We start from the raw sequence: 14491 nt of genomic DNA, 5'->3' as shown, positions 1-14491 counted from the left end.
AGGTGTGCGTCAATCATTTTTGCCAAATTTTTGGTTGCCATGGTAACCGAGTTACTTTACACACGTATTTGAAACATGGGCCCACTAGGCACACATAGGTCTATTCTGCTCCTCTGTGACGTAGGTGAGGAATCAACCGATGTTTGGCGATTATCGATGCCCACTTGTTCACCAGCCTTTTCATCATACTCCCCAAAACATTTATACGGAACTAAAATTCATGTTATGATTACTGATTAATGAAGACATTGGTTGTCATGATACAAGAAAACAAGAAACTAATCCTGAACTCATGAACCGATATTGATAAAAACACACAAATACATATAAACCATTTTTAGATGTGCATGCGCCTTGTGGGGTAACTTTGAAGCCTTTAATGTGGCACATCAGGTGTGTCCAAAACTACTTCCACAGAAACATAATGGAAGTTTCTGATAGTTAAAACATGTATTGTACAAAAGCCACACAAGTGAATTAATAAAGCCATTTCATCCTTCTAAAACTTGTCAGTGATGCTAAAAGCTTATATTTTGAAATTTAGGAGATAGTTGACTGAAGAGAAAGAAAATTGATAAAAAGGAATGTCAAAACCTGTATGTGAAGACACATTTGTCTCGTGAATTGTTAATTTTTCTCATTTCCAATGTCTGATAATTTTGAAAGAATATCAAGAAGGCCTATACATATCTGTATCATAGCTCCCTTTCAAGTTTAGCCATATCTTGAGTCAGTTTTGAGTGTCAACCTCTGGAAATTTTCTGTTAGCCCTAGTAGCTATCTAATCACCTCCTGAATTCAATTTAAACGCATGTGGGAGTTGTTAGATCTTGTAATTAGTGTATCATAGAGGAGTGAATTTACAAGTCTAATTTAATTACATTGCAATTAACCATAAAGCAAATGCCGTTCAATGTACTTGCCTCTCTTGTGGTTACAAATAAATTGAATATGTTTATTAATCGTATACAACAGTAATGATCCTAGCAGTAGTTTTGTGGAGTTGGCCACTTCAGAGATGATTGGATGTTGATCAGACTGATTTGAACGACTTCAACTGGTGAAGCATCTTCAACTAAAATGCTGCTACTCGACAGAAACTAGCCTGTATGATGCCTACAACCCATTCAGCCTGTATTTGTGACAATCTTAGTCCTGATAATCCAAGGCAGAAGTGTCAGTTTGATTTTCTTTATGAAATTCAAGTGAAGATACAATTTGAAAATTGGAGCTCTTCCATGCTTGAAAAGATTGGTAACCCTTTTGGATTTTGTAATACACACTATTGTCATTCTCTAACTATATTGTGAAATTGTAAAATTTGAAGACCAGTGGTTATACCATTCGTAAGCCAGTGGTGATATTTTCCAGCAGGATAATATACCAGTGCACACCAGTTCTTTCCTCCCAAGCTTTGAAAGATAAATGAAAGAATATCTTCCTTGAATTATCTGCCCATTAAAAGACCCATTTGACAATGCTGGGATGCTGTTTACGTCACAAACGGTGATAATGAATAAATTAAAAGTGTAAAGGGAAATAAGTAATTCATAAGCATCAGACATTAGTGTTGCCTTTCTTTTTATCCACGAGTATTGTCAATAAGCATGCAGGACATAAAGTTCCATCTCAACTTAAGCAAAGCTGAACAAAATTCCTCAAGGAATAAAGTCAAACGAATTCTGGCAAGGATTATCTTAAAATAGTTATGGTTACATTGACCATGACCCTACAATCTTCAAACTCGAACTTAAATGTAATATAACTTAGTTGTGAGTGAAGTTTGATCAAAATCTCTTAAAGGAATGAAACAACTGAAGCGCTAAATATTTTCCAAAAATAGTAATAATGACCTTGACTTTGATCTTAAAACAGGGAAATGCTTACTTGTCCAAGATATTAAGGTCTTTTCAAAGAGTGTGAAGTTTGACCAAAATCTCTCAAGGAAGGAAGCTGTTAAAAGTGCAAGGATCAGTATTAAGTATATGCATGTACCTACAAACTGGAACTTTTCCGTACTTGCTATCTTTGCATGGGGATAATACAAACAAAACACTCCATAAAATCATTCAGTAGGAAATTTTATTGTCATATTCCGATCATCTTCCATTTAAATGCACTTTGCTAGCACTTGGACAAAATTGCTGAAAACGAAGTGTTTTTACAACAGACTAAAATAGGACACAATAAATTATGAATATAAACTTATTGGAAGCTTTACTTTTGTTTTTGAACTAAAATAAAAAGTTGTAAATATTTTACAAACATAAATATTGCAATTTGCATATGTGTTTAACATTTTTAGCACTACTATATGTTATCTATCTATAAATAAGTTTTTGTCAAATGCAAGAAAAATAATTTTTACCTTCCTCAACACTGTATAGTGTATTCACAATGTTACCACTTCATGTACATTACAGTGATTTCATAATCACAATTTTTTGGGGATTTGGGGACTTTTCATGCAATGTTGATAATTTTATGGATTGGTGAAAACAAAAATGGACATTGTAATAGATTGCACAATAAAATTCTGTGATACAGTACATCTGCACAGTTAAGTAAACTGGTATACTTTGATTCATCATTACAGTACACCATAGTATAAGGACGTACACTGCAGTACTTGTGAATAATAATGCTACACACTGAAATTTAATATTGCTGTACACTGCAGTATAATACAGTAGTACAAGTATACTGCTACTGTACACTGAATTATAATGTTGCAGTTCATCCTGTACTCTGAAAATTCATTATAAATCCTTCAGTAGTACAATGAAGTTTAATGTTGCTGTACCTGGCAGAGTAATGTTGCAGTACACTACAGTATTATGTTGCTGTACATTACACAATCACAATTCAATACAGTGAACTCTGAAGTTCAACTCTACAGAACTGTGTGCTATTATAATAAGTATAGTTTTAATTTACAGTACAACTCATTGTCAGTATACCATTACACAACACATGACCTTATAAAAGTTGTCTACTTGATAAAGGTCTATTTAGTTCATTTTGGGAATATTATTTTTAAGATAATTTCCATATCACTGTGTCAATCTGGAAACAAAACTATTCTTTTGGATCTATCAGTGCCAGTTTTAGTAAGATATTACAACAAAATAAATGAACATTATTGAATTTTTTAAAAATATATATCTAAAGTATCAAAATTTTACTATTTTTCTATGCAATTTGTTTTTGTTTTTTGCAAGGCAGAAACTGCCATTCCGCCTTCTAATTGGTCAAGAACATGTCACAGGACAAAGGATTATCAATTGTCAGTTAAAAATGAACCCCTAGTACCATTTCTAGTCAATTGAAGGCACCTTATCATTCCTTTCATATTTTTTGAACCAGGTAATTACAATGAAGCAAGCGAATCTGCAATACAATGTCGTTCATTCTGACAGTAAATAGTCCTGTATATCTATACAACACAGTTCACTTTTACTTATTAGTATACTACATGTATGTAAACTTCTGTTTCACACATTACTTTGGACTGTTACCATGTCATTACAAAGAACTGGTTCAGTAGAGCAGTCAGTATAATGATCATAATCCAACAACATTCTATTACAGCATAATTTAAAGATTCCTATGAAGTTTCCATGTAACAAATCTTGTCACATGATAGAAACACAAATTATACAAAAATAGTTTTACGTACTTGTTAAGTGATAATGGCATCAAATGGAAGTAGCTTTTTTTTCTCCTCAACATTTTCACTTTTTTTTTTTTTTTACAGATACATGTACATGTATAACATGTAAAACATCCATTTCATCATTCTGTATCCAATTTTTCAGACAAAAGATTGGTTATTCTTCAAACAAATTGATGAATAATATTCACAAAGTATCAATATTCATTAGATTCATGTGACAAATATATGAATATTCCTTTGTTCAGTCCACCAGTTGTGTTAATATTCACAAATATGCTATGTGTGTGACAGTCTGACACAATCAAAGCAAAAAGTCATAGATGATACATCTGAACTGCTTCAGTTAACAAGATTAACTGAAACAAATCAACACATCTGTGTTAGTGTATCAATTCTTGATAAATTTTTTATAAAAATGTACAAACTTTTCCATCAACTACCGAACAGGTTGGCACATTGGTTCACATCATTACTGACCATTGAAAGAACATACAGCTCTAATTCCATGAATTCGTTTATATGAACTTATCAGTATTTGCTGGATCTTGACATGAGGCTGCGCAATACTAAATATGGCTTTATAATGAGGAAGTTGCTGTCGTTTTATAAACTGATACACAATACTTTATGGCATTTCTTTTGATATTATAATAATTTGCTTGTGCTATTAAAGCCATAAACACAAGTCTATTTGAACTTTTTCCAAGTGTAACTGTTGGGTTTTTTTCTGTTAAAATCTACCCGTTTCTTAGAAATTGAGTTTGGACTCATTTCACAACAAAAGGACCCAATCCAATGCATCACGTCCTGAAGTGACTGATACTTGGATTTCAAAAAAAAAAAAAAATAAAAAAAACACAGCTGCTCTTCACTAGAATAGTGTCTGACTATCACACAGTGCCACTTGATCACCTCCAGTATAAATACAAGTATCCATGGGTTGTCATCGGTGGCCTTGATTCTGGGAACTCAAGAACTCTTCATAAGCTGCCTCCATCTCATCATCCATGTAATTCTCATCATAATTCACCATGCTGGAGAGAGACCCATAATTTATCAACAATGTAAAATGTTTATTTGTTCAGAATTGTCATTACCACAATAAATCACATTTTCAGAGTTTCATATTAATTCTTAAGGATTCACAACAAATAAATATCTTAGCTAAACTTGAACTGGCCCTTCACAATTTTTAAAATTAGATGCTTCCAAAAATGAAGCATTTGTGAGATCCTGTATCAGCTGGCAACAAAAGATGGCATTAAGCTTTCCACATCTTTATCCTTCTATCCATTGTGATAGTTTTCCATTCAGAACAGAGACATAATTCATGTCAAAACCATGAATGGTGATATATAGATATCATGGAACAGTCTCAGTGCATCACAATACATTATGATTTGCTAGTCATATTTTTACCTGTAAACCTGGAGGTTGAAACCATACACACCAAATTAAATCCATTATCTACGATCATATGGTAATAAAGTCTGGACAATAACCATTTTGCACAATATTCCAAGTGAAAGGGCCATAATTCTACCTTAAATGGGGTTTTTAAATAGGATTTAAACTTGATCAGAAATGCCCAAGACTGAAGTTATAACCAAATCTGAAACCATCATTTTTGAAAATCATGAAAAAGGGTTTACAGAAATCTTGCACGATATTCCAGTGCAAAGGTGAAAGGGCAATAGCTCTACCTAAAATTCTGTTTTACTTTACCAGGATTCAGAATTGAAATCATTATCCCTAAACGTAAAAAACCCTCCTCCCATCTCACCCCCAAAAAAACAGAAAATGGTGTTGGGACAAATTGTATGGATGAGAGTAACAATAACTGCCTTCCTCTGGGGTATTTATAGATAGAGATTGAAATTAGCTGACTGCAATATATTTCAGTATACTCACTTTGAATAATTATAATCATCATAGGATACATCATCAGGGTTTGAAGACCATGTTTGGTAGTCTGAAGGGTTTTGTTGATGATAGCTGTTTCCATTGTGGTTGTGAGTTTGAGAGGGGTTATAACTGCTTATGTTGTTGCCATAATTGCTCTGATAGCCACTGTCACCTCCCTGCATGTAAGCATAGGCTTCTGCCTCCTGTTCCAGCATATAGTCTGTGTACTCATCATAGTAACCTGCCTCTTCACGTGATATTGTCTGTCCTTGCTGGTTATAGAATACTGGTTCATTCTGTCCAAACAATTTGAAAACAGTTTTTGACACCATTCATGCAATATGCAAGACTAGATCTGACACTTTATTGATTGAAATCCAAGAGATCCTACAGAGGTCTTGGTGCCCACCATGATTGGATCTTTATTCCTTCTTTGAAAGTTTAATTTTCCCCTTTCCTTTTCCCTTCTTTTCTTATATATGCTTGCAATAGTAATGAATAATGTATGCAATTATTAGTTGTTTGTAAATTCCCATATGAAAGAAACAACTGTTCAATATATATGAATATATGACTACATGTTGTGGTAACATTGAAAGTCTGTGACATCCTTTTTATAATTGATTTAGTTTACAAGAAAGCAAATACTTTGTCATCTATGTGAAACCACTAAAAGACATTGTAAAACAAATATGTACAAAAGTGAAATGTGACACAGGCAAACTTACTGTGGAGAAGTCCTGGGAGTATGACTGAGAATGATTGTCTGGCTGAGAGGAAGTGGACGAAGTGGACTCTCTCCCCCAATTATTTTCTTTCAGATTTAAAACTGATTCAATCAACAGATGTGAAGTCCTGGAAATCATTGGTGAAAAAAAATGAATTTCATTAAATTCTTATCAACCATGTTGATTTCTTAATGACAACTTATTCTGTTAGCTAATATACTTAACACATTTCTTTAGCCTTAATTACATGGTAATGGTATTTAAGATAAAGAACATCAACGATATAACTTACACACAGATACTTACTGGTTTAGATCGGGGGACATGTGTACTTGTTGTAATTGCTGAAACACTTTACTATAATCTCGTTCCTCTGGTTTGTCATTTAAATGAGCAGTATCTTCTATTGTTGAACCAGTTAGCTGAAATAGTAAATAAGTCATATAGAGCCTTTATCATAAACTGTAAAATATAGGTCAAGGTCATTTCATTTGTCAGGCTTCATCCTAAGATGAACCAGACAAAAATCATGCTTCACCAGATCTTTTAGTTCATTAGAAAAAGATGTTAAATGGTTTTAACAAATCTAACCCCTGTGAACCTGAATATAGGTCAAGGTAATTTCTTTTTGCAAACTTTGTTGGGCTTCATCCTAAGAACATACTAGCAAAATATCAAAACATTTGGTCCATACATTATTGGGAAGATGTTAAAATAAAGTTGATGTCAGACAACAAGCACCTGATGGACACCAGGCCATGTGAGCCAATAACAGATTTATCAGGGGAAAATATATTATTTCATACTTTTAGACATTTCTGTTTGGAATGTGACCAACCCACTCACGAATGAATTTTGAATGACTGAAAATGGCACAAATTAGCTGTCAATGATGTCACATAATGTTATGCGTAGGAATTTGTTATAAAATCCATGAAATTATCAAATCTCTACATTTATGTGTTATTTATGTTTTTGAAACCTATCTATGAAATTAATTATCAGCTTTGACAGGAATATTTTTAAGTTTCATGCTGGACTGACAGAATAACTTATGTGCTACACATTCATTCAGTTTGCATAAAGGTTATGCTTTCATACAGGTATGAAACTAAAATATTCCTATTAAAGAATAACCAACCTCTGATTATTTCAATAAAAGTTATGATGTCGCAATTAATAACAATGTCAATTTTTCAGAATTACCTTTAAGAGTTGTGTTACAGACTTAACGGTTGTATCATTTGGATTTGATAAGAGGGCTAACAGAAGATCACGCAGTACAAATCTTAATATACCAATCTTCTGTGTGGTTCCATCAGGATTTTCAGCCTGTAAAATAAAATTGTAGGAAAGTGAGTCTGTATTACTAATCTGTTTACTTTCACTATTACTCATTTATTTCAAAGTATATTTGTATTTTCTGCCCAGAAAACAAATTCTAAGGTACAGTTCTTAATTGAATTTTTACCATTAATAAGTTAATGTTACATAAAAACCCCATGAATATAGAACATGCAAATTTGCATCCATAGTAAATTTCAAGCAAATAATAAGCAAATTCAATTACAATAACCACATATACCATAATATAACATCATATGCTTTCAATAATACTATAGGGCCTTTTCATGGAGTCAAGTTACATGGATCAGGAGGGCCAAGTGTAGATAAAAAGTATTCACACATTGCTGTCACATGAGTGAATAGTTCAACACTGTTCACATATATGATAATTCCTTATTTAGGAGATATTGATAATATACTATAATGAATGTAATAAGTAATAGAGCAGCATGTAAGTGACAGAGGCAACGGAAAATGGGTCTTTGAATTATGTATATTAGAAGAGAGAAAACAAATAGAATAACAAACCTCTAGATTTAGAAACAGTTCTCCAATAAACATAGTGAATCCACATAGCCTTGGGATGGTGTCAGCACTCAATGCCCAATCATCCTTCTTTAGATAATCTTCTTTACATCTGGCAAAAAAGACAGGTTCAACAATCACTAACACACTGTAAACAATCCATTCACATGATAATGTAAAAGAAAAATCATTTCAGTATTGAACATTTTCTGTCAATTTTACAGAAATTTATTTACCTGATAGTAATATTTGACATCATCAAAGCTCTCGACACTGTTTTTTTCCCATAATATTGATTATTGTATTCTTCAGAAATTTCTAACATAATCAGTTTTCAGAATCCAGTATTCTGAAACTTACCTAGTGAGAAATTGGCCTCTAAAATTAACAAATGCCCTAACATGTTTAAGCTCTTTAGTCATGTGCTTGCAGACTCTTGCTCCAGTGTAACGAAAATTTGGTTCTGTTACGCACTGTAAAGAAAACAAACAATATGACATTCTTACCATTGATGTAACAAAAATAAGTTTCTAATTAATGCCACAGGTATTTAGACCCTCTTTCTTTACAGAGCCAAATAACCTTATATAATTCTCAATATTCTAGAAGAACAAACTTTGTGGGAAAATCAGCTTAACATAATTTTGGATTGATCAGAAAAAAAGTCACATTAAGAAAAACATTAACATTAATCAATGATCTTTTTTCAGGCACTGAATTCAAGAATTGACCTTTCAATAACAATCATTGCAATATTAATGTCCCTTGTGTGAAATTTCTGTATAAATTATATATATCAATATCAGTTAACTAGCTTTCAAAGTTACAGTAAAATTAGTTGGTTTTACAAGAGTATTTAAGTAATCCATGCAGCATTAATATAAGATAGCATCCAACATGATCAAATGACTTATCTATACCACTGGTAGATATTCTACTCAGCATTAACACAAAGAGCGTGTGATGTTGATACATTAACTGCTTTGATTTAGCAACTTTTCTTCAACATAGGGACAATTGTGCTTTACTACAACCAAAATTTGAAATGGACATTTTATTTTCAACTAATGCCAACAAATAACTCCTACTTTATATTTTTTTACCTCTGAAACACAAGGTCTTATTGAATTACATTAGAGAACACAACAGATTTCTTGAAAAATTGAAAAATATCTGCCTCATTTTTACAATTTGTTTTCAAAAATTGTGTTGAACAGTGTTGACCTTGTTAAAGTAATATTCTGATATTGTTACCATACCATATTCTTGTATTCCTACTAGTAATGTAAGTATAATGTTCCTGGGATAGTTGATTATAACCTCAAGTCATCAGTCCTATCTGTTTTTTTATACTTCTTTGTATTTTATACATCAGATAATATTACTTTTAATATTTGAGTCTATTCATTTATGTCCATTCAATCTCTTTTTAACAAAAACAATTTTGAACTAGAACTTGTCTATGCAGGTGTCATTACATCAATATTTAGAAACCGGGACAAAATTCACTGGTCCCTAAAACGAAACCTAAACAAAGGTGTTTTTAAGAGAAGTAAATATGTGCCATATTTTTCTGAGATCAATAAGAAAGATGAGCAAATACTTGATGGGATTTTGGCACCCATCAAGGGAGGTTTGCACACGACACATTTATCCAGTTTCACTCATTTTCAAAAAGAAAATCAATTTTAATGTTAAAACATAAGAGTCCACTCCAAATAGATAAGATCACAGGTCTCCATGAGGTCATACCTGCTCAAAAAGAATTTCAATGACTTCCCGTACAACAGTCTCATCTGTGACATTCTTCATGATATTGACTATGGAGCTGAGGTATTCCTCTATATTTCCAGGTTGAATGGTCATGTTGAACAGCATGGATTTGAAGTCATTGATGACTTTATCAGATGTAGGTTTTGATACTGGTGCACTAACGTGTGATGGGGTGATGCTCACCAGTCTTTGAAAATCCTCAAACAGGTTATTCTGTGCAACAAATTGAAAGAGATGTCAAGACAATTGGATAGCGGTTCAAAATATTCCCTTATTATGTTCTTATTTGGAGAAGAACTATTATTCATTCATACCTGTAGCCCCATATTGCAACTGTGACTGGATATTCATAAGCGAGGTAGAAAAAACTGTTATGAAAAACAAAAATTACAAGGATCTTAAACCTGTATTTTTTTCAAAGTTTGATTGTAAAAACCATCGCAAAATTTACCCTCTCCCATATGAGGAAATGTGAAACCCTGGGTCATAAAATTTACTGCTTTAATAAAGCACATTAAACCCTTCCATCCATGAAGAGTTTGATTCTACCATATTTGGGTATTGAGAATAAGATTTCTGAATTTTCAGTCAATTTGAACGTTTAAGCCCCACCTGGACCATGTAATTAACAATTTTAGTTTCTGACAAATTTTATTGAAATTGGTTCAGTGGTTTTTTCAAGAAGAAGTCGAAAATGTAAAAAGTTTACAGGTGGAGAGCAGACAAAATGAGATCACAATATGTCAACATGATACCTAAAAATCTAGTGAATTTTTTGACTGACAGAAAGATAGGTAGGCAGATGGGCAGTCACGCACACAAAACTGACACAGATGTAGACAGACTGGAAGTCAATTAATGTTTCACAATTTCTAAGGCATATATATCATTGAAGTGAGAGAAATAAATCATAAGGGCACAACTGTCTTAGATGCTGATCATGTGCACAGAGATTGCAGTTAAAGCAATCAAAGATTGCCAAGTTCAAGAACAGCAGTCACTGCAAATATGCTTTATCACTATAATTGCCAAATAGGAGGGGTATGGAATGTATACTCATGAATTACAGACTTTCATAACACAAAGGTCAAGTCAATCACTAGATAAATTTATACATATATATAAAAAAAACATGAACCACTGTAACATTGATATCAATCTTAGACCTCTAATGATTGTAAAAACCAAATAGGAGGAATAGGGGTTGTATACTGAGAGTTTGAAGCTTTTAAAAAGCTTAACCTAAAACTTTAAAATTTTGAAGCAGAAAGCATATGTTGGGGTAAAGTAATTAACTCCCAGCTGCTTCCAACACCACTGATCTAAAATTGTTGTTAGATACAGTTTTACTTCAGACAATTTTTTGGCAACAAGCAGACAGAAAACCTGACTCCAGTATACCAACTTCAAAGTATAATGATGAAATTGGAAACAATGTTTCCAGATCATTTGAACAAATAACAATCTTATCCACAAGGAAGATTTAGTAATATTTTTTTGTGTCAACAATGAGAGGTTTAATAATACTCTGTAATATCATTTACACATTTGATACACTAAGGGTCACACTGAAACAGTCAAAGAAATGTCAGAATCTTTCCGGCATATGTATTGACTGGTTATATGTGATTAAACAAAATTTCTGCAAAGACGTCACTTCATGCAGTCAAACATAGGTAAATATGAATGAAGAAAAACTTGTCGACACAGCAGGATTTTCCAATCCAAGCAATTCAAACTGCAGACAAATTTGTGCCATGGTGACCAGATGAAGAAATCGTTGTATCACATGTTGTTGAGTAAGTGTCATAGATAAGACACTACCTGCACATGCGTGTAAGCTGGTTGACCTCTGGGAACAAATTCTGCTGCTGTGACGGACAGATTAGGCTTGTTTAAACCATCCCCTTGACCCGCCTGAAAAATATTACCAATGAGTAGTGTTTGGAATTGGAAAAAAACTTTCATGTATTAAAAATCACTAACAAGTAGGTAATCAATGAAGAATGAGTATTTTTACCTCTTATAGGCATTCAACATGTAACATCCAAATAAATTTGATAAAAGTTTGACATGAATTCTTCATGTAAGTAGGAACTCAAATAAAACATGACAATGACTGCTTCCCTAAAGTCAAACAATTTGTAAGCATCATCAAAGCTGTCCTATCAACGTAGAGTTCAAAACAGTTTATTAAAAAGAAGTTAATAAATTTACATTTGCAATGATAAAATATTTTCTCTGTCTAAATCCTGGTGTGAGTTTAGGAAAACAAATCTTCTTGATACCTGCCTGAAGTTGAAAGGTCTTATCTTATAGAAATACACAAAACTCTGTAAATCTGACAAGTATCAATATTACATACACATGTATGTTAGCTTTCATTTAGTGTAGAAAAGAATCTGACAAGTAGATTGATTAAACAAGATTTAGGAAAACAATATGATGAAATAATTTAAATTTTACTTTTTTTTCACCAAAAATACCTTGAATCATTCTTCAATATACAATATATTAAGTTATTTACACAATGTTCCATTGCAACATTATCAGCAGGTACAGTATGAAAAAAGGGTTCTATTGCTATCAAGGCTTACTTTTGTGTTGAGATGTGTATATAATTATCAAATTGACTTCAGCACCTAAATAGTAAAGTTGGCTAGTAATTGTTATAAGCATTTCCTTCTATGGACATTAAATGCAAGTTATTAACTGCAATAAACAACTATATAAAAGACAAACCTATCATATACCTACCAATTAAGTCTTTTATATCAAAACCTCAAAAAGAACCAAAATTTTGCAAATCTAGTGAAAAAGGTTTATGGTAATTAAAGCAGACGATATGAAAGAATAGTTGGGTAGCAGAAAAATATTTACCTGTGCTTGTGGTACTGTTAGAGGTGGTGGTGGCATGCTGAGTTTAGGTACAAACTCTGGAGCATTCACCGACAGCTGTACGGCTGGCTTCTTAGAGCTGATCACTTGTTGGTTACCACTTCCTACATCAAATCATTGCAATATGCATAACATTACTTTTTGAAAGTGTAAACAGTTTTTGAAAGTGCAATAAGTTTTTTTTCTTTTCTTTTTTTTGTTTACCTCCATGGAAATTTGCCTGTTTTCCATAATTAAAAAAAAGGTGTCAATCTTTAACAGTGTACTTAAAAATTAAAATAAATTTGTGAGAGTAGTCAAGAAAACTGCTTTCAGTGGCAATATCAAGGTCTTAACACAGCATTTGTAGCACAACATTGTACATCTGGTTCTGTTGTTTACCAGTTATCAACCAAAGGAACTGTTGTATATTGAGACTTTATATACTATAAGCTGAATAAATGCGGTAAGTACAACATATTTCAGATGAGCAAATTAAAAGCAACATGATTTTTGTAAGCTAATGATTTAATGCTCAATTCTATTCAAAGGCTTTTTATGGGGGTCAAATCATTCCCAATTTAAATTATTTCCTTATATGCCCAAATTACTTGAGTTAAAATTTCCTTCTCAATACCCTAATTTTCCAACCAAAATGAAATAATAATAAAAAAAAAACAATTTAAACCAATACACAGTACAAAATGACACTGAAGTAATAATTACATAAATGAATAATTCACCAAATCTGCAATTAACTCAAGAAAATTTGCTTCCCAAAATGAGACAAAAGGCCCCTTCTGAAATATATATTAATCCATATGCTTTTGACCTACAAACATCGTTAAGAAAACCAAAACCTGTTACTTGCATACCATGTACATGGTTTTGCATATTCATAATTTACTACATTTGACTACATTTCTTGTTATCATTCGTGGAGGGAGACCAAAACAGGTCTTCAAAAAGTCTGCTCTCTGATTACAGTTCACCCCGAATCGCCCATGTGATTTTTGTCATCACGTCGGTTTAATGTTTGAATACAATAAATATACATATTGCTACTGCTAAATAAAGTACTTACACCTTGGTTAAGGTCTAATGTATGCCAAGAAGACTCTGATTCTGAACGTGTTTTATTCATTCTTCCCTTTAAATCACATGTATTTCGATGTTCAAATGTAAATGGCGCTAAATCTATCAAATATATAACTTTTTACGATGTGTAAATGTTAAGTAAATATCATGAATAAACTGACGAAGTTGTAGAAAAATCAATACCAGGATTTCCATTCAGCAACCTCTGTTGTGTATCTGGCATCGGTCTTCTGAGGCCCGGTCTGCCATCTTGTGAGAGAGTCACATTTTGAGAATTGCCAGATGGCGGATTGTTACCTCCATGTTCTGACATGCTGTTGATTTCAAAAGTTGTTACACTCAAATACTAATAACGACCCCTCCAAACAAACTCAACTTTCATCGCACAACCTATTATTCTACTTTGACACGAAAATAGCATACGAAAGATTCTCCCAAATGCGTCTTTGCCCGAGCAGCAGGTAAAGTGATGCACCAGAAGTTTTTTTTCATTATTGTGAAAAATAATCTATGATACGAGTACTCAAAGTGAAAAAAAATACGAAAGCAAAAATTGGTCCTG

At 32.7% G+C, this 14491-nt stretch overlaps 1 protein-coding gene across 1 annotated transcript; it reads right to left on the bottom strand.

The window, feature by feature from the left end:
* Positions 1-2064: 2064 nt before the first annotated feature.
* Positions 2065-14377, bottom strand: LOC132560425 (polyadenylate-binding protein-interacting protein 1-like). Its single transcript, XM_060225093.1, has 11 exons — positions 14113-14377; positions 12835-12956; positions 11779-11871; positions 9934-10167; positions 8542-8654; positions 8185-8293; positions 7516-7641; positions 6616-6731; positions 6310-6436; positions 5588-5877; positions 2065-4710 (listed from the first exon to the last, which is right to left on the bottom strand). The coding sequence occupies exons 1-11, from the start codon at positions 14240-14242 to the stop codon at positions 4620-4622; spliced, it is 1551 nt and encodes a 516-aa protein (XP_060081076.1). The 5' UTR covers positions 14243-14377; the 3' UTR covers positions 2065-4619.
* Positions 14378-14491: the final 114 nt, after the last annotated feature.

The sequence above is a fragment of the Ylistrum balloti genome, unplaced genomic scaffold (assembly GCF_031769215.1).
Source record: "Ylistrum balloti isolate Yb309-2 unplaced genomic scaffold, AGI_CSIRO_Ybal_v1 Utg369668, whole genome shotgun sequence".
Taxonomy (NCBI): domain Eukaryota; kingdom Metazoa; phylum Mollusca; class Bivalvia; order Pectinida; family Pectinidae; genus Ylistrum; species Ylistrum balloti.
This window is presented reverse-complemented; position numbering and strand designations above follow the sequence as displayed.